The sequence below is a fragment of the Opisthorchis viverrini genome (genome assembly GCF_000715545.1).
Source record: "Opisthorchis viverrini unplaced genomic scaffold opera_v5_95, whole genome shotgun sequence".
Taxonomy (NCBI): domain Eukaryota; kingdom Metazoa; phylum Platyhelminthes; class Trematoda; order Opisthorchiida; family Opisthorchiidae; genus Opisthorchis; species Opisthorchis viverrini.
Window position 1 is genome coordinate 584,227 of NW_008751752.1, and position 20,799 is coordinate 605,025.

A 20,799-nucleotide genomic window follows, 5' to 3' on the forward strand; every position below is an offset into this window, starting at 1 on the left:
CATTTGTTGAGCTCAGTCGAATTTGCTGGAACCGGTGATTTGCTGGACCCTGTATTCACCGCCATAGTGTCATACTTCTGCGTAACCCTCAGCACTAAGATGTTCGTATGAAGTTAATCAGTTCGGTTTTCTTTGAACCTATGCTTTAAACGTGCATAAACTTGTAGATAAATGTCACTTTTCATACCAGGGACCAATTCTTGGTGCCATGCCTACCTGTTGAGAACCAGACGTTGTCCGTAGATTCCGAAAACCATTCAACAAACAAGGAAATCTGTGAAAATGCAGCTGAAACCAGGACCAGAATACAAAGAGCTCAGCAAAAGGACACTGTTGTTGTCAGATGAACCAAGACATAATGACAAATATTCTGTAGGCCAAACGGATATGCTCGACGAGGTAAAGATGGATTCGACCCCACAGACACCACTGTGGTTCTTTGATTTCGGTTATGATATTCCTGTTTCTTCCTAATTCGTCCATGGGACTGTGCAAAAAAGGTTTGGTTTAAAGTAAAAACACTTAAAGTGCAGACCAGTACCAGTCTCGTAAAATGCGTCCTTACCATATAACCTGATGATGATTGACTCCACTGGCGATGGCATCTCCTACTGGATGGGACACTTGTAATTCCTGCAAGACTACCCGTGATGCACTGAAAGGATTTCATGTTTCGATGTCTTTAGCTATTATTGCGTGACTCCACTGGCGATGGCGTCTCCTACTGGATGGGACGCTTTTAATTCCTGCAAGACTACCCGTGACGCATTGAAAGCATCTCATGTTTCGATGTCTTTAGCTATTATTGCGTAACTGGATCTTCCGTGGGATCAGCAAGCTGTACATTGCTGACGATTTCAAATAAGACTGAGCAACACTTTTCCGATCTGTCTACGTACTACCGTTGAAAAAAGGCTTTCGCTGCGGAATTATTAGAAAATGCCAACGGACCAGTTGCAGACGATCGGACAGGGAAGCACAACTCTCATATGCATCTTGTTTATAAAAACTGAACATCCATCTTCTCGAACGTGCCTTCCTGAACCTTCCTGGATATTCACTGACTATCACTCAAGTGTGAACGAACGCTACAAAGCAATTCCACAAAGTCCATAATAAATCAATCTCCCTTTTGAAAAGACGCAAAGCGAATTTACAGGAAGAAACCATACTACTCGCCTGCTTCCCCCATCAGTAGTGTCACCGTTACGCCGTGTCGTTTTCACCGTGGTTCTGTCTCTGTAACACAGACTGGTTGTTGTAACCCAAAACGACCGTCGTTTGAAAGTGGCTGCCGGTCGATTGAGAAAGATGTACAAATTTTACTTCCTTTGAGCAGGACTCACTCCATCCTGCTCGTGTTTTCTAGGGCTCTTGAGCTAAACAGTACGACAAGTAGGAGGTTGTCTTCTGAATTTTACTACTCTCATTCAAAAAGATCAAACCATACATAAGGGGACGTTTCTAAAAAGAGAACTTTTGAATTCGTGATACCTATCCATGCTCCACTTTCCTCCATCCTGACGTCAAATAAGCTCTCAGTCAAAGTCTTCGTATACTTTCAGATCAAGTCCATCATGGACAAAGCAAACCTAACCACCAAATTCGACTTGGCCAAGAACTTCGATCAAGTGTGGGATAAAGCAGTTGAGTTGGACAAGCTGATGTTGCAGGAAGTTGCGCCCAACACAGCTGACCGCGCGAGTTTGTATTCATTCAAACAAGTTGCCTACCGCATGCGGGGCGAAGAAATACGCAAACAGATTGATCAACACTACGCGGAACAATGCTGCTAACCAGAAATTGGAAATCCTCAGTTAGTCGGACGATTCACTCCTGATGATGTCCGTTTTTTTTTCATTTTTCCTCCATGCCTTATGGTAAACAAGTTGATTGTCTGCCTGCAAATGACCCTTTAGGATGCAGTTCACGAAGAAATAAAGCGGTCAGATTACAGCTGTATCCGAAATGAAATAACTCTCTCGGGGGATACACCATTTGTACTTTTGTGGTACAGTGTTTTAGGGTTCACTCAGTTTCCTCTGTCGAGATGTTTTTCTGATTGCAGTTCATTTGAAAGGGAATTGACGATAATTGACTCGAAATTCTGTCCATACTTATGCCAGAAACGACGTGGCAAAGCATTCCACGCCTATAAACAAGCCAACCGGATTTCAAGAGAACGAGAAGTCGGTGGATCACTAGTTGCCAGCTTCGTAATCCTTTCGAGGCAGAAAACTCGCGACAAAAGGTTAATGATCTTTCACCAGAGGGACCATGTACTTAGAAATGTCTGATTAGGAACCTTTTTAAGATTCCCCCATGGGAGGAAAAAACGCCTCAAAAAGCCTATTCTCAGAATGGTCTTTCAGAAAGATAACCACGTCAAATTTCATTGTTGTCTAATAAAAATTACTCTTTTCTGACTATGGCTTGCAAACACGTCGGCTGAAGATGAGTATCTTGGCATTCTTGTCGTCTGGTGAATTTGACTCGGGTTGAGGACGTGCACTAATGGTCGGTGTTCAGCGACGGTGGCACTTTGATCCGTTGTCAAAGCCAACTCGACCTCTCACACAGGAAACTAGTACAATGATGTAAATAAGGTAGAACAGACTCACATCATCATGGAGCGCACACCCTGAAAGGTTGCGAATACACACATCGTATCACGAGTCTTTGGTGCACATTTTTTGAGGATAATAACCAGTTAGACTTTTTTTACAGCAAAACATTCATCCAGGTTTCCCAAAATTGTTGAAGGCTAGGTTTAGACAGTGAAGCATTCTGTACATCACAAGTGAAGCAGATGAAAAGAAACGCCCTAAGGTACACATGTTGAGAAAAGAGGATAGATGTGAGTCTGTTTTTCGAACTGTGTATAAAAAGGAAAATAACCATCCGAAAGCAAGACTATTCTGTCGCAAGCAACCAAAACTGGTGAAAAAAATCGCCAGACACGCAGTTTACAGGGAGTTTTTTCGATATAGAACTGACGTCGTTCTCAAACACAAAATTAGTCTGTTTTCAGATCAGATTTTACAGTCATTGGAGCAAATCGATGCGGGAAAGCTGATAAGTATTGTCCTATCACCATCATCATCATCATCACCATCGTCATCATCATCATCGTCATCCGAATCATCATCGTGGCACGCTCAGCTGCCGGGCAGTGGTTCCAGCTGCCATGACTTCGTTCACCGATGATTTGGGGAAAGGGGTAGAAAGCTGCGAACTGGATGTGGTAGCTGGCATAAGTGAATGGGAATAGTCAACGTAGCACATCCCACGAAACTCAGAGTCTCAAACTCACCCCTCCCCCTGAACAGCAGCTTGAACACTTGACCGTTTGGCCACGAGTGGCACTTGGACTAACGTAGCGTCACGCATCCATCAGCCACAGAAACCACACCACGTTGCCATGTATTGATTAGAGTGACAACTTTTCAAACGGAAGTTTCACGCATCTTGCGAAATTAGTCTTACTCTGAGCCAGTGGTGGCAGAACGCCCCTATCCCAATATTCTAATCATACCAGCTGATCACATTTTTCCATCCCACGTCATATCATAACAAGATGGCGTGAAGCAGTTTCGTCTAATGTCAAGGCCTTGTTCTACGACCTTCCGTGCAATAATATGTGCAATACATGGAGTTCATTAAACCCTAACTCAATCCTGTGATGAATTGAGTCAGTGGGTATTGAGTGGGTGAACTAGTTTTTGCTTTTTCAGAGGAGCTTGATAAAGAGTAGGTACTTTTCACTTAGACAACGTTTCGCTTTTGACACGAAAGCTTCATCAGGCCAAGTGAGCGGGTCACCAAATTGACCAGGTTATAAGACAGACGGGGAACCAATCAGTAAGTTAGTCCTCTTCAGAGTATCACACTAGATCGGTGTCGAGTATCAATTAACTACTCTTGTCGGTTAGTGTGGCTGTCAATGTCTTACTTTGGTGGACTCGGGGAGTTTGGTTCCTTAATCTTCTACGTCAGGGTGCTTCAAATGATGATTCACCTCGGTTGCCATTGGTAGATTTTCCTTGGTTTTCATGGTCTTCATCTCGGCAGTAGTTATCTCTCCTAACCTTCTGTTCACGGGAGCCTAGGTAACCATCGATAAAGTGTCTGTTAACCAGATCTTTGAAATATATATTCCCGTACTCCTTAAGTGGCACAGCTCGACCACATCAGCTTGTGTAAATCATACAACGTTCTTTGAATCCAAAAACCAACCTAGTCTTTCTGACCAAATGTTTTGACACCTTGCAAGCACACTTGTCGGCAGTGTTTTTGAGTGGGACTATCAAATCAGGAACGAGCATCAAATGAGTGCTTGTTGTTAAATTATGCGAGCATCTGACAGAAAAATCCACTTTCTCGTTATAATTCAAGTAAATGTGAACCTGAGGCACGTAGAGCGAATTTGACAGATGATGAATCGGCACACCATTTTTGTGAAGACATCCAATTTACTTTCCTTCAGGTGTTGTAGAGACGTGTGGAAAGCACCGGCAGTGAAGCATCGGTATTGAACACTGAGGTTATGCTATCGATGATGAGGATGATGATGATGATGATGATTGATGATGATGACAGGATATGTAGGAATTTGTGATGACCTAGTCCGTCAGATTTCGACAACAAAGACGTTTCGTTCCATTTTGAGTTAACGGAAGCTCTGCTATTTTGAAAACTTCAATTTTCTGGATTCACTATTGAGGAAGATAACATATAACCTCCCTGAAGATAAGACGGTTGCGACTGTTTATTTGTTTTGAATTTGGGGAAAAAATTAGGTGTTGGTAAGCGGTTACCCTGAATCATTTGTTGTCTCGTCAGCTGACTCATACAATACTCTCGGGAACTGTATAAAGACTATCATTGAAAATATATTTAACTCAAGGTTTAATGGACAAAGTTCGGATGTTCGTTTAACTATTCTGTCATGGTCAACCTTACCTTTTGTTTAGCGCAAACTGACTCAAAGAACCTGACAATGATGCACCGAGCAATTTCCATCCAGTTGTCAATGTGTCGAAATGTTGGTAGCCCGGGTGATTACTAGTGCCTGATCTGTCGTTGATCTGTTCGCCTTGGCAATTGGCTTGCAAACGTTTTGTCCCCAGTCTAGGAGATATCGTTAGTGCGTATTCGGGTGAGTGCCTTCTCCGCGCCTGGTTGCGTTTACATAGTTTCTGAAAAGTATCGAATACCCTGTCATGTGATTGATTAGTTGGCAATAACCTTCTTGTGGAGTTATCGGCCCGATCATGATGTGCGCTGCGTTGTGGAATACGAGTCATACAGACCACAACGCACCACAAATCATGATCAGCCCAATAATACTACTAGAAAGTATACGCCAACTAACCAATCACATGATAATGTTATATACTCTTCAAAAACTATATAAACTAGTTAGACACGGAGGAAGCACCCACTCAATTGCGCACTGACGATATCTCCTCGACTGGAGACGAAAGGTCTACAAGCCAATTTTCAAGCTGAGCGAACAGATCAACAACCACCTGATCCCCTCCGATTTCATCCAATTCCTACAAACGTTCAGAAAGTGAACTGTTCCTGTCTTCTAAACTCCTGCCGGTTACTTTTTTAGGTGATACCCGTAACAAGCTCTCCAATTACGGTGCCAGACTGGTTGTGTGGTTGTCAAAAAAGATCAGACTAGCTTAGTTTACGTAACTTCTTTCCGTGAAAGTATGACTTGGACCCAGAAATATGAAAAAAAGTCGTGAGACGCATACAGTCTTTTATCAATATTTTATAAAGTAAAACGTTCATGCAGTTTGCATGGTGAAATGTTTAATTGCTTTTCCCCAAATAACAATGAATGACCAAACATCACGAACGGTCCAAATCAAAAATGGATATCCTGATTCAAATGACGCGAAGCCTGGACCAAAAAGGAAGCAGTATGAAGTTTACAGGTAGTGCTTCAAATGCCAAGTCGTAGCACACCAATCAGCTGTTTGCTTACTCACTCTAGCCAGTTTGTGGGCAAATCCAAGTGACCCATGACGATCCCAGAACGAAGAGCCAATCAATGGGAAAATGTCACGAAAATTTCAATATGCATCAGCTGCTTCACTCAGCAACACACAAAACTTCACATTTCTTCGGTGTTGCACTTGGTGTAGTCGTAGCCAATTTGTCTTCTCCTGGCTGCGATTGTGACAGCTTTTTGTGAGCCTGGAGGTATTTGGACATACGGCTGTTACTTCTCCATTGACGCCACCGGAGTCCCATCAATCGCTGAACCTGAAATAAGTTGGTGAAGGGGTGTATCATGGAAAATCACACGCTTATAACATAGGAGAAGGCGAGGCTGAGTGTGCTTGCTCAACACTGAAAGCGAGGGAACAAAAAGACGTGGGTGTTACTGAGATGCCACTAGTTTAAGATTGGTGTGTAAAGTGCATCAATCGCGCCGATGATCAAGTGAAATTGTTGAAGTGAATCTGTGAGATTTTAGCTGTTGCCTGGAAACATCACAAAAGAGGGATTCAGCTGGGTTCCAGGTGGGTCTCTCGTAAAACCAAATTAGTTTGCAAATGAGTATGTTTCGTTAATTTCGTGCAATTTGGCTTCAAGTAGAACATAAATTTGACGGACACTCGGGGATTGGGTCTACCTGATGAGCCCCAGGAAGGTCGAAACCGGTCGTGGGCTGTCGACGAATTTTCAGCAACCTTATGAGTAGTGCATCACAATAATCAAAACCTGTTGATTATAAGCAGTTTCAAATCCCTCATTTCAAGGCATACAGGACGGGCTTCGTTCCCTGATTCCAACAAATGGGTTTTCAAGGGACAACAAGTCGCTAAGTTATAATCGACTGGATATTTTATCAAAAAGCCCAGTCAGCTAATATCTTATCCTTATTCGGGACTATTGCGTAAATCCTCTTGATTGTTTAAATAAACCTATTTCGGGTTTTTGTAGTTAGTAAGTGGGACGTGATAGGTGGACGTTTTGGAACCAACAGACGGGCATTAAAATCCTCTTGAACAGACTGGACAAACTGTCCACTGATGATACATAATATTTGTTTTGAACCACAGTCTCCTTAATGCCTTCCAATTACCGTGAAACCCGGTAAGGATAGCTGATTGATGGCCTGGTGCTCTTGGCCAAACCAGAACAAGTCAATGAACGTGCAAACCGGCTGATCTATTGATCACTGTCGCGTACAAGCGGTAAAAAATGATACTAAGAATACAACTCATCTGTCAAGGACGAGTGAAGCACAACCAATGAAATCTGTCTCAACGAAAACCGTTATTCCATTGGCTGTTTTGTAGTCCCGTTACGTTCGGAGCTGGTTCTCCTAATACCGTTGAATTGTTGTAACATGATTTCGGAGGGTACTCATAGCACCAGAGTAGAAGGTGCACATGAACTAACCAAGGACTTTTCTCATGTAACATATGTTACATACGTTTATCAGTATTATTAGAACTCGCATAGGAAACTTGCTGATGAAACGTAGTGCCATAACCAGTGTGTCTGCCAAAAAAATTACTCGTATGCCTGTGCACAGTGGCGGTTTCGTTCCGAGGGAAGAACCCGTGGATAAGAATTAACATGAATGAACTGTTCACGTTTTCCTGTAATGTGCCGCACTCCGGATCGACTCATCGGTTTTTGTCTTTAACGTCTAGTTTCAGACGCACAATGAGTATCAGTTTCTTATCTCACTGTGAACTAGATGACTAGATAAGCTAGGCTAATGATGCCAAAAGTCTATATTCGTAATGCGCTAGTCATAAGATCGCCTCATGTTTTAGTTGGCACGATATTCGAGTAACCGCAGTATATTTAAAGGAAACTACTCACAAGGTTGCTGAAAACTCTTCGACAGCCCACGACCGGTTTCGCCCTTCTTGGGGCCAGCTCATCAGGTAGGCGCAGTCCCCGAGTTTCCGTCAAACTTATGTTCTACTTAAAAACCGAATTGCACGAAATAAGCGGAATTCACTCATTTGCAAACTGGAGCCCAGTTGAACCTCTCGGTTGAGTATCCTACAAAACCAAATTAGTTTGCAAATGAGTGTATTTGATTAATTTCAACAATCTATTGCATGTCCTCACCAGTTCCTACAATCCGATATGTGGCATCCATATATCAGTTTTGTTAACTAATTGGAGCTTCGTTGAAGCCAGCGCCTCAGTTTCTGCACTCCCCTTATTCCAGCATCGTAAATCCTTCTTCTATCTCAGCGCAGTCAATCCGAACCAAAGTGAGAGAATAGGGAACAAGAATTTAGCTCTTATTAGTGCTCATCGGTTGTGTTTATTCGTTCCATGCCGGAATTTGTATCTCAGACACTTGAAGTGTCACACGTCTAAGAGGAGAGAGACTCGACGTGGCCACCAGGGTGTATTGTAAGAGGACGCATGTAAGGCAGTCTACTGAAATCCTTGAGGTCTTGCCCTTACCTCAAGTTCTCTATCTTCCTGCAGGCTACAGCTAAACGATTTTTTGAAGACCAGTAAGAAGGACTAAACAGTCATAGTTACACTCCACGTATTTACACAGTACCTCCGACTCAGACATGCAAAAGAAAGTGTAGTTGATTGACTATTAGGTTGCGAACGTTCCTTCACCAATCATGGTAACATAGGGGCATGACACTGCGTCCGTATGTAGGACTTAATCAATATTGCTCTTGTGTTTATACACGTTTGCTTGATCAAGATGTTACCTCTGCGTGTGGTTACATGTTTGGACAAGCAGTTCCAATTTCGGATTCTGCGAATAAACTTCTGGCTAGTCGACGCCTAGCTTACCTTTAAGGCGAACCTCTCCGAGTTATCCCAGTTCATGTAATCCGAATTATTCTTATATGGATTCACTATGCATGGTAACTAGACTAGGCAACTCAGTGTGTTCCCTCCAGTTAACCCCTTGTGTTCAGCTGTCATTCTGCTATCATCAAGTAGCTTCTACAAAACAATAAAAACTCGAGTTATCGTACCATCATTACTGACTATGGACATCGAATATGTGGCTCACCAGAGCAAACGGTCGCATGCCTGCTTGAGTTCAAAGATGTCCAGTCAAGCGATATGGGTCGCCTCGTCTTATAACCTGTGTGCTTATCAGTATTTTACCAAAACAAATAAACTTGCTTGTTTGTGCATCTCAAATACACTAGGATCGGTGAAGTGGATTAAGTTGGTTAAACATCGCGGTGGAGTTTCGCTCTGGTCCCAGAAATGTACCAGAAACTCCGAATCTCTAAACCTAATCAAAATTTCAGTTGGAAACCATTGGGGATTTTACGAAGGCCAGATATAAAGCGACCCTGGTGATAAGGTTTTCCAGCGCTGTAATTCTAAAATGTAACGACAGATTTACCAGTTTGACAATTAATCAGCAAATCCAGGTGGAAACCACTCGATATTGTTATTGAAGTCAGAAAGAAACGGACTTTGGTGGATGGTTTCATCATCATGGTAGTTTCAGAAATGTACCAACCCACTCCCAATTTCGACAACTAATCAGGAAATCCAGGCAAAAACCCTTGGGTATGAGCGCCAAGAATGAGATTTTCTTTACCGGTTGATGAAAGAGAGAGACAAAGGTGTGCCGCACTCACCTCAGAATTCCAGAAACAGTAAATCACGGACACCCAGAAGCCCTGCGTTTGTGAGGGGGGGGGGAGGAAATATGGAGGATACTGGATGATACCACTTTGGGATTATTTAACAGGATAAACAAGTGGGGAATTCGTAGAGAATGTTGCTCAGTTAAGCACTTCAAATTTAGAGTGAAGAAATCCCTAGTCGGGGTCGTCGAGCTCGTTCTGATGTAAACATGTGGCCAAACAGTTTCTGTTGGAAACGACTGGTTGGAGAAGCAATCCTCTAAAACATGGCTTCCCTGTTCTGTGATGAAATTTCTTTGTTTTTAGAAACTGTATTAGATCGTACAGAATATTTTGATCGCCTATCAACCAGTAGATTCTAAAACCTGGAAAGAGGCTTATCTACACAGTCGTAACTCTGCGAGCACGACCGTATTACCATCACCGCTACCATGACCGTATTAGAGTAGACATTGTTGCAAGGAATTGGTAGTTAGAAATACCTCATCGATTATATCGTTGAGTCGATTGTCGGTCTGATTGTTCTTGTGACGGATGTGAGATGCTTAGTTTCGGAAAATATTTGAAACGACTGAGGTGGATTTACGAAGAATTTGCACAGGCTTGGATCACTTTATCAGTGATTACAAGTTACTTGTTTCTCAGGATGAACCTGTACTACTTGACACACCAAAATAGTAATTCATAAATGGAAAGCCATCAAAATTACGACTGTGAACACTGACAGCTTACCGGGCTCCGTGCTGAAAACTTTTGTCATGAGTTGAGGTAAGCGCTTAGTTGGAAGGGTACCTGTTCATTGGTTACACGTCTAAAAGCCTTACATACCCTTGGGAAGCTGTATCAATTTCACCTTACCACGTACAATGCACGGATTTTTAAAAGCTTCTCGGCTCAAACTGCTTTTGCTATTTTCAATGTCAACAGAAAGGGAGATAGTCTGATGGCTGAGATGGTTGTCTTTCCTATCAATTGTTCAAATGATTGAACGCCTTATGGCTTGCGTGAGCTTCCAATATAGAATGTGTGCTTGAATGCCTCTGCTTCCTGATATCGTTTTATCTGCTAATTCCTCCAGCCACATTGCTCAAAGTTCATGACTTGGGCTAAGCGGTTGAAGCACATGATAGGGGTCGCAAAAATATCTAAACCACCTGATGGCCGTGTAAGATTGGCGTAAGTCGGCATGTCCTATGTTCTGCCTTCGAACTCTATGGGTGTCTGAGAAGTTGGCACTTCCGAAATCGAAACCCTGATCAGCTGGGTCATGTTGATCAGATAACAGACGTCAGCGAATTAGAATGCATCATTCCATACTCTGCTAGGTCTGCGTTGCATATCAAGTTAACTAAACTGTTTGGATCTGAGGGAAGATATCATGGATCTGGTGAAGGATGGTGATTAAAGCTTCATGTATAATCGAAACTTATGAATTGGTTTGAAGAAAGTATGACAATGTGTTGAATTACTGGTGTAACGGTGATACTACTGATGGGGGAGGCATGCGAGTAGTATGTTTTCNTTCTCATAAATCCGCCTTCCGTCTCTTGAAAAGTGAGATCTATTACAGAATTTGTGGACTCGCCTTGTAGCATTTGCTTGGATTTTAACAACAGTCAATGAATCGCCCGAAAAGACCAGGAAGACGCATTCAAAGAGAGGATGGATATTCAGTTTTTGTAAACAAAAGGCATATGAGAGTTTTGCTTCCTTGCCCAATAGTCTGTAACTTGGCGTTTTTTAACAAATAACTCCGCATCGAAAGCCTTCTTCCTTTCATTGATAGCTCCAGTGGGTTAACTGGCTGTTGATCAGGCTACTGTTGGCCTGTTCGCTGAGCTTGGCAAGCGTTTTGTCATTACACAAGGAAGCAACCACGCCCTGACGAGGCTTCAAACAAATGCCAAGCTTGACGAACAGATCAACTACTTAGTTTTACTTACCAGACGGGTTTGGTGGAGGACTCTTCTCCGCAGTACTAGCTTCTGGAAAGAAAGGCCAAGTTGTGCACCCTGGAGCTCAGGGGTCACGTGTTGGGTTTTACTAGTGTTGTGACCCATAATGAGCCAAATATTACCCTGAAAGACCGTTCATGAGAAACTCGAGATTAGGTCTGTATTGCTTCATCACAGCCAGACATTAATTAATGCCGGTAAACAACTTACTAACTTGGGACGTTTTCTCAAATGCACGCACGGTTAGTGCAAAAAACGAGTTGCTACTTCAATGCCAATGTCCTGGTTTAAAGACTGAACATCCTAGTGTAATAGACACGGGTGTGTCATTTGACTGATACTATAAATAGAAACAGAGGCGATTTTTTCGACTCACCTGTGTGCCTATAATGATTGCATTTATGTATTCAAATATCATTTCAAAATTTTGGAAATAAGGGCGAAGGAAGATAAGTTGTGGATAGCCCAAAATTGGCATCAAGACCAGAATCGCCTTCAAAGCTTTCCTGATGGTGGGGGAAAGAAACAGCGTTCATTGATCAACCGTAAATAATATAGCCATTCATAAATGGTTACGGTGTATGAAATAAGTTGGAAATTTATATTTGTATCAAGGAATACACTCATTTGCAAATTAATTTGGTTTTCACGAGAGACTCAACTGAATTTCTCGTTTGCGATATTCTACAACTGAATATGCTGCACGCAGATCGCCTCATGTTTCAGTTGGCACGATATTCGAGATATCGCAATATATTTTCATAAAGAAAACTACTCACAAGGTTGCTGAAAACTCTTCGACAGCCCACGACCGGTTTCGCCCTTCTTGGGGCCAGCTCATCAGGTAGGCGCAGTCCCCGAGTTTCCGTCAACCTTATGTTCTACTTGAACCCAAATTGGACTGTTTTTCGAGAAATACACTCATTTGTGAGTATTTTCTTTTATGAAACTACGGACGAAAATTAAACGATTACCACTAACGTCCAGATTTCGATCAGTTATTTTGGGTGAGAGTCCCCTAGGAGACAGAACCAGGAACCAAGCAATTTCTATCGAGTAGCAAAAACAGCCTAGTCGTGTATGAAAGGTTTTTGGAGCCCCATATCTGTAGCTCACGCCCTTACTGGAAACCCACATAAACGAATCAGAATAAAACGAGAATGTATCAAACACAACATTATGCCAACGGACCGCTGTTCACCCAGCAACATAATGCTTGAAGAACTTACATTTTTCACCATGGCGTAAATCTCTGTCAACGGAATTAAGTGACTTTTGGTTAGAAATTGGAGGATTTAATGGGCAATCCAGTCCGGGATCTATGTAAATAATAATTTGATCAATTGGTGTAAGAACACCAATATGTGAACAGAATACGGGATGAAACTATGGGTACACTTAATGGTGCTATCGTCGAGAGAGAGAGGGCGATTGTGTTCTCCAGGCTTCCCGTCTCAAAACACGTAAGAATCGGTTCGCTGCGATTGTAACGATGACGTTTCGCCTGACGTTTCTCCATTTCAGCTTGGGGATGACAGGCACTTGCGCACAGTTTGCACACTCACTGTACTGGCACGAGATCTGTACGGGATCTCAGCCGGGTAGGGGACTCAAGACACAATTTGGCCAGTCTGCGACCTTCATGGGACCAGACATTAGCTAGTTATGGACAAGGTAAGAGACGCAAAACTCCGAGATGTCTCAACAGAATGCTCCACAATTCTGTCTCCTCATGAGAACACGCAGTGACAACACTCAGTAGAGATTATCAAAATGTACTCATCACAGTCTTACGTGTACGTTCAATGTTGCCAAATCGCCTCTTTCTCAGAATGAAACTGCCTCTGATTTGAGAGCGGAGGCATCAGATCTAAGACAGTATTGCCAAATTCTCATGTGCATGTGAGGCTCCTTCAACAGCCCACAGAGCAGTGAGAATGCTGAATCACTTTTCAACAAAGAAACAGGTGTAGCGAATTCAAACGAACCCACACACACTATCGTTTTTCTTGAACTGACTCAGCAGCAGAGGAACACTTTTATTTCTGTGGACCAGACAGGGAAGTATCACAGGCATTGAACTTGTACATGAGAAATCAATCTCAGTATTGATGGCCAGTTACTGAAGTGTATTGTCAGACATCAGAATGTCAAATAGTTTCACTCGTAGCCACGACGGACGGAATGGTGGAAAATTCTGTTACGACGACCCCGGGATTCGCGCCACTTACGTCGTTAACAGCTTGCTTCTGTCGGGTCCCATGATGACCACAGACTAACCACAGTGTGTCGTGATCCTCACCCAACTGACATCTTGTTTAATGAGTGTACAAAGATGCAAGCAGTTGTTATGCCAAGTCAGTAGCTGCTTCGAAACAGAAATGAGTAATCGTCAGTCCAGATGTTTTTCATGCTCTCGTAGTAAAACCACAGCGACGTGATTCTTAGGTAGAAAGCCCGGAAAATGCAGTCAATCAATCTGTCTCCCGACGATAGCACCATGAAATACTTCTTCACAGCTTCGATTCATTTTTTGACACTTTTATGCCAGCTGATCAAATGAATATTTATATACATTTCCCAAACTTGATTGCCAACACATTCTTGTAGTTCAAACCGAAAAAATCACCTGATTCCATCCACAGGATCGTGTGCAAAAGGGATAGGTAAGCCTTTAATTCTGAAATGCTTTCTTGAGTTTCAACCTGGTGCGTGTTAACGAAATATTTGGCAGCATGAAATTTATTCATAAAACTTTTGGTGACGTCACGCTGGGCGGTTTCGAGCGACTGCTTGAAACTGAGTAACTGCCACTAAACCTGAATCGATCCAGATGATAGCCGTTAGTTTGTTCAATGAGCTGGCCGCTTTGCTTGCAAACGAGTCTGCACCTACCAAGGGAACTATACTGTTACCTCATTGTGCAGAAAGTAACTGAGAGGTACGTCGGCGGTTTTGATGAGGTTACGTTTTGCTATCGACTACAGTACTCTACACGAGGTGAGTGAGCTGAGAACAGACTTCTGGTATGTGTGAACACAAACAGTTGAACGTTGGGGTTTCCATGCGTCAGAAGGTGACAATGTCTTGTCCCCTCTAGTGATGAACCGCAGTTTACAGGTGAACTTGTCAGTCAAAGTATCTTGTGAAAGAAAGACTCGACCAACCTGATTCTTATCTAAATGAACCTGTGTACGGATCGACTAAACCTGGCCTTTTCTGGTCTTTTCCGTATACCAACTTAAAGTGATGTCCTCTGGAAATTTTCCTATCTCCCCGATATGTTTAACATCTAACATTGTTGCGGCATCCTGTTTAGGAAGCGAAAGATAGTCTAGGGAAGAAATATCTGGTTTACGAAAGATAGTTTAGGGGGGAAATATCTGGTTGTTAGATGTGATGGAGGAACCAAAAATCCGTTTCAACTTCATTGTCGAAAGACGACCACCAACGTGTCGAGGTTTTCCGAAAGAGTAGACCAGCTGCGCTACTCACAAACTTCACAGCCATTTCTGCTGCTGGAATGCTTTCCTTGACTATTTCTCATACACCCCTTCCAAACAGATTCTAGTAACAAGTTGTTCACCAAAATTTTGGGATCATCCATTCAATTTCCCGTTTATTTCCAAAAAGGTGAGCGTTTTGTTGTCTCAAGGTCATCGCCTGAACAGTCTAAATCCACTTGGTTGCACATTATGACAAAAGCTGATTTCTGCCGTGTGAAATTTCAAATAATCCTGAAGTGCATTAACATACTCATCAGCTTACCTTCTGCTTGAGTGTACATGCGTTAAAGATATGTGTGATGAAACGTGTTCACACAGTTGGTGCCCAAAGTGATCCCTGAATAGAACAGGGTGACTTACCACGGTTCCAATGAACTATTCTTCCATGTTTTACTTCGAGAAGTTTTCGATGAACTCCTCAAGCCATGCTTTTTCAGAAATTCCAGTAGTTCATGCCTTGGTTGGACAGTTCCATTACTGAGCGTGCTGCGTGCCGCACGGTCATCCGAACTCCAATCCGCACCCGAGACGCGGTTGAGACGCTCCTCGCTCTGAGCATCATCTTCAGTGAGAGTTTTGTTCATAGGACAGGAATCCTTTGATCTTAACTGACTAACTGTGCTTATACAGCGTTTCGGAGCTCTGACGTAGTTGAACACTACTTCACCGATCAAGCGACTGCTGCCGGATCGTGATGCAGCTGATCCACCCGCATGCCGACAACCAGCGGAGCGTCTTTGAACATTTGTCAGCAGCGTATATATGGTGATTGTGGTGATGATCAGGTTGATCTGAGGGTGGAGAGTTAACCTAAGATTTAGATAGTTTTTGAGCGACTTAAAATTATATTCTTATAGTTGTTCTCAAGAAATTCTCATCGTTTGATGTAATAAAACGCGAGACTTGTGCCACTTGCGAGCGGACACGAACAAACTCGTCGAATAGAGTAACTTACGGCAAGCATGCACAGTATCGATCCGAGAACAACAGTTCCCTCAGGTTCAAACAGTGTAGGGTCGTCCCATTTTCTAGATAAAGACGAAAAGAATTCGAATGAATTGTTCTCATTCCTCATTTTCTGGTGGCAGGTTTTCAATTGAATTTCTGTGTATAGATATTATTATAGATTAGACATGGACTGACTGCGGTCTCAAACTTAACAGAACCAGCCGAACTGTTACGCTGAGTACAGATTTTCACTCCGACAAGAACACTCATTTCCAAATCAGTTTGGTTTTCAGGAGAGACTCAACTGAATCTCTCGTTTACGATATTCTTCAACTGAATGTGCTGCACAAAGGCCGACTAAGATATTCAAGTTATCGCAGTACATTTTCATAAAGGAAGCTAATCAAAAAGTTGCTGAGAACTCTTCGACAGCCCACCACCAGTTTCACCCTTCTTGAGGCTCATCAAATAGGCCCACTTATCGGGATTCAGTCAACCTTATGTTCAACTTGAACCCGAACTGGACTGATTTCGACAACCTCATTCATTTTCATATCAATTCGGATGTCGACAATTTTTCAGCAACTTTATGAGTAGTTTCCTTTATAGCCCGTCACTTCATTTCGTCAGCCAGGACATAATTCCGCGCACACATGTGAAAGACCGACTATCTACTCTGGCATGATAAAGATCTGTTCTCATTCATATATTCCGTGTAATTTTCCGTCTTCTATCTTTGCACATAAGCGTACATATATGTACTTCAGCTGTACTTCGGTGCCTAGCTGCCATGCCCCTCGAAGGAAACATGAGGGCCGAGATACCGCGAAGTTGCCCAAACCTAGACCGATGCCACTTGAGGTACAAAGGCCGGATTCGAAACATGAACCTTGCGGTTAGTAAGTTCACTCCTTGAGCACTGAGCCATACCAGGTACATCTATGAAGAAGACTTGGTGTATGTGAAGTATAACAGTTAAAAGTTTCGATTTCTGCCGTGCAATCTATGCTGAAAAGCCAAGAAGCACTGCACAAATGCTTAATCCTTATTCGGAGTCCGCAGCAACACAAAACACACTCATCTCACTCAATTAATTCTCCCTCTTGTGCTGATGAGCCACCCAATGCTGAAAGGTCTAGTGTTCAAGCTACTAGGTGAGTGGTCGCCCGTTCGAAACACTCTGGTGGAGTTTCGTGAGATGTACACTACTGACTATTACCCGTAACGATTAAATAGGTGTACAGTGCTTCTCGGCTTTTCAGCATAGATTGGCTTCACCTACAGGATGAACGCTTAATCGGGAATTACCAGTTCTCCTCACAATACCATGATTGGAGATCAGCTGACTTTCACGTGACCTGAGACGTCCAGGACTACAGCGCATAAAAATTATCCCGGGATTACGGAAGCTTTCCATTAGGGATGCGTAATACTGAGTTTCGTTGAACCCACCAGGTAGGCCTTGTAAAATTCTCAACTGTAAACACCAGCCGAACTGTTACGCTGAGTACAGATTTTCACTCCGACAAGAACACTCATTTCCAAATCAGTTTGGTTTTCAGGAGAGACTCAACTGAATCTCTCGTTTACGATATTCTTCAACTGAATGTGCTGCACAAAGGCCGACTAAGATATTCAAGTTATCGCAGTACATTTTCATAAAGGAAGCTAATCAAAAAGTTGCTGAGAACTCTTCGACAGCCCACCACCAGTTTCACCCTTCTTGAGGCTCATCAAATAGGCCCACTTATCGGGATTCAGTCAACCTTATGTTCAACTTGAACCCGAACTGGACTGATTTCGACAACCTCATTCATTTTCATATCAATTCGGATGTCGACAATTTTTCAGCAACTTTATGAGTAGTTTCCTTTATAGCCCGTCACTTCATTTCGTCAGCCAGGACATAATTCCGCGCACACATGTGAAAGACCGACTATCTACTCTGGCATGATAAAGATCTGTTCTCATTCATATATTCCGTGTAATTTTCCGTCTTCTATCTTTGCACATAAGCGTACATATATGTACCTCAGCTGTACTTCGGTGCCTAGCTGCCATGCCCCTCGAAGGAAACATGAGGGCCGAGATACCGCGAAGTTGCCCAAACCTAGACCGATGCCACTTGAGGTACAAAGGCCGGATTCGAAACATGAACCTTGCGGTTAGTAAGTTCACTCCTTGAGCACTGAGCCATACCAGATACATCTATGAAGAAGACTTGGTGTATGTGAAGTATAACAGTTAAAAGTTTCGATTTCTGCCGTGCAATCTATGCTGAAAAGCCAAGAAGCACTGCACAAATGCTTAATCCTTATTCGGAGTCCGCAGCAACACAAAACACACTCATCTCACTCAATTAATTCTCCCTCTTGTGCTGATGAGCCACCCAATGCTGAAAGGTCTAGTGTTCAAGCTACTAGGTGAGTGGTCGCCCGTTCGAAACACTCTGGTGGAGTTTCGTGAGATGTACACTGCTGACTATTACCCGTAACGATTAAATAGGTGTACAGTGCTTCTCGGCTTTTCAGCATAGATTGGCTTCACCTACAGGATGAACGCTTAATCGGGAATTACCAGTTCTCCTCACAATACCATGATTGGAGATCAGCTGACTTTCACGTGACCTGAGCCGTCCAGGACTACAGCGCACAAAAATTATCCCGGGATTACGGAAGCTTTCCATTAGGGATGCGTAATACTGAGTTTCGTTGAACCCACCAGGTAGGCCTTGTAAAATTCTCAACTGTAAACTACACAGTTATTTCGGATTCAGGCTCAAACGAACTCCGACTGGAGTCATTGATTGCTTGTTTACTTGTCATCAACACACGGCTACTCTGCTGCACACTGATTATGTCACCTGAATTGGTAGCAAAACGGTCGCGCCGAAATTTACCAGCTCAGTGGACGATAAAATAATGTCAATGATTGGACAAGTAAAAGTCAGTTTATTTTTGACCGGCAACTCTAATTATCGAGACTTTCTAGGGCCCAGACATCCACGACCCACAGCCTTGTGGGTCACATCAGCAGACAACATTCATGTAAAAATGAATTGAAATTTAGATTCACGAACGCTTTGTTAATATTGTGTGATGTCTGGTTTGGAAGGGTCACAACTTACACCTTAAAAAACGATCGCATTCTAAACTCGTGTACTGTCTTTTCTTATTCAAGTATTAACGAAAGCTGAGAGAAACTCAGCGCTGTATGCATCGACAAACTCCTATTGATCCCATCGATCCAATTGATGGGTTGAAATAGTTGTTTCTTGACAGGTGGCCAATACCGTCTGTCATCCGGCTTCCTGCGCACTGAGTCACGTCTTAGTCTTTACGACTGGAAGACGTGAAAACACCTTGCCGAGAACATATTCGCCAACCCATCTTTGTTCTTATTCGAAATGAAAATGTTCGGAACATTAAATAAGTAAGCCCCATNAACCCACCAGGTAGGCCTTGCAAAATTCTCAACTGTAAACTGCACAACTATTTCGGATGAAGGCTGAAACGAACTCCGACTGGAGTCATTGACTACTCGTTTACTTGCCATTAGCACACGGCTACTCTACTGCACACTGATTATGTCACGTGAATTGGTAGCGAAACGGTCGCGCCGACATTTATCAGCTCAGTGGACGATGAAATAATATCAATGATTGGACAAGTAAAAGTCAGTTTATTTTTGACCGGCAACCCTAATTATCGAGACTTTCTAGGGCCCAGACATCCACGACCCACAGCCTTGTGGGTCACATCAGCAGACAACATTCATGTAAAAATGAATTGAAATTTAGATTCACGAACGCTTTGTTAATATTGTGTGATGTCTGGTTTGGAAGGGTCACAACTCACACCTTAAAAAACGATCGAATTCTAAACTCGTGTACCGTCTTTCCTTATTCAAGTATTAACGAAAGCTGAGAGAAACTCAGCGCTGCCTGCATCGACAAACTCCTATTGATCCCATCGATCCAATTGATGGGTTGAAATAGTTGTTTCTTGACAGGTGGCCAATGCCGTCTGTCATTCGGCTTCCTGCGCACTGAGTCACGTCTTAGTCTTTACGACTGGAAGACGTGAAAACACCTTGCCGAGAACATATTCGCCAACCCATCTTTGTTCTTATTCCAAATGAAAATGTTCGGAACATTAAATAAGTAAGCCCCATTCAAGAATAGTACACTGTACTGTTTTTAGGTGATAATCAGAACACAGTCGTCCTAAAGACTGTTTAACCGCACCAACTCACCTACCTTCGCTGATTAGCCAATAAGCAAGCTTCCCTGTGGATAAGAGTGCCTCAACGACATGTAAATTGACCTTGGGACGGGTTGAAAGTCACAGTTACATTATATCTGATGAGTGGCTTTGATATTTTTGGGTTCAGTTTCATTCCAACGAAGTCAGTGATTACTAGAAGCTGTTAGGCGTTGTGAAACTGTTCCCTCTTTGCTACGAGTTTACAGCAGCGCGCACCTCTACCCCTCCAGCAACCTTATGTTATTTGACCGGGTCACGTGGTCACGTGGCCCATCAATTGACTGCAATACGGAATAGAATATTTGCAATCTGACTCCCGAAAACACTAAAACGTTGAACTCGACGTGGCCCATGACTGCAATACGGAATAGAATATTTGCAATCTGACTCCCGAAAACACTAAAACGTTGAACTCAATCACTAAAATCACACCACACAATATATATATATATATATATATATATATATATATATATTCAACACGGGCGAA

General features: G+C 42.8%; 2 protein-coding genes across 2 annotated transcripts in view; one reads left to right on the plus strand and one right to left on the minus strand.

Annotated features, from left to right (window-relative positions):
• Positions 1-11,267, plus strand: part of T265_05223 (hypothetical protein) — a gene marked incomplete at both ends in the record, with an annotated part of 35,166 nt that extends 23,899 nt beyond the window's left edge. Inside the window, 2 exons of the mRNA XM_009170178.1 lie at positions 1,566-1,816; positions 11,228-11,267. Coding sequence (XP_009168442.1) covers positions 1,566-1,796 — 231 coding nt within the window. The remainder of the gene's footprint in view (positions 1-1,565; positions 1,817-11,227) is intronic.
• Positions 11,268-11,967: 700 nt separating this feature from the next.
• On the minus strand, positions 11,968-16,060 carry T265_13724 (hypothetical protein; the record flags this gene model as incomplete). Its single annotated transcript, XM_009170197.1, has 3 exons — positions 11,968-12,096; positions 15,457-15,887; positions 16,052-16,060. Coding segments are annotated over 3 exons (567 nt in total), but the record flags the coding sequence as incomplete, so codon positions are not given.
• Positions 16,061-20,799: the final 4,739 nt, after the last annotated feature.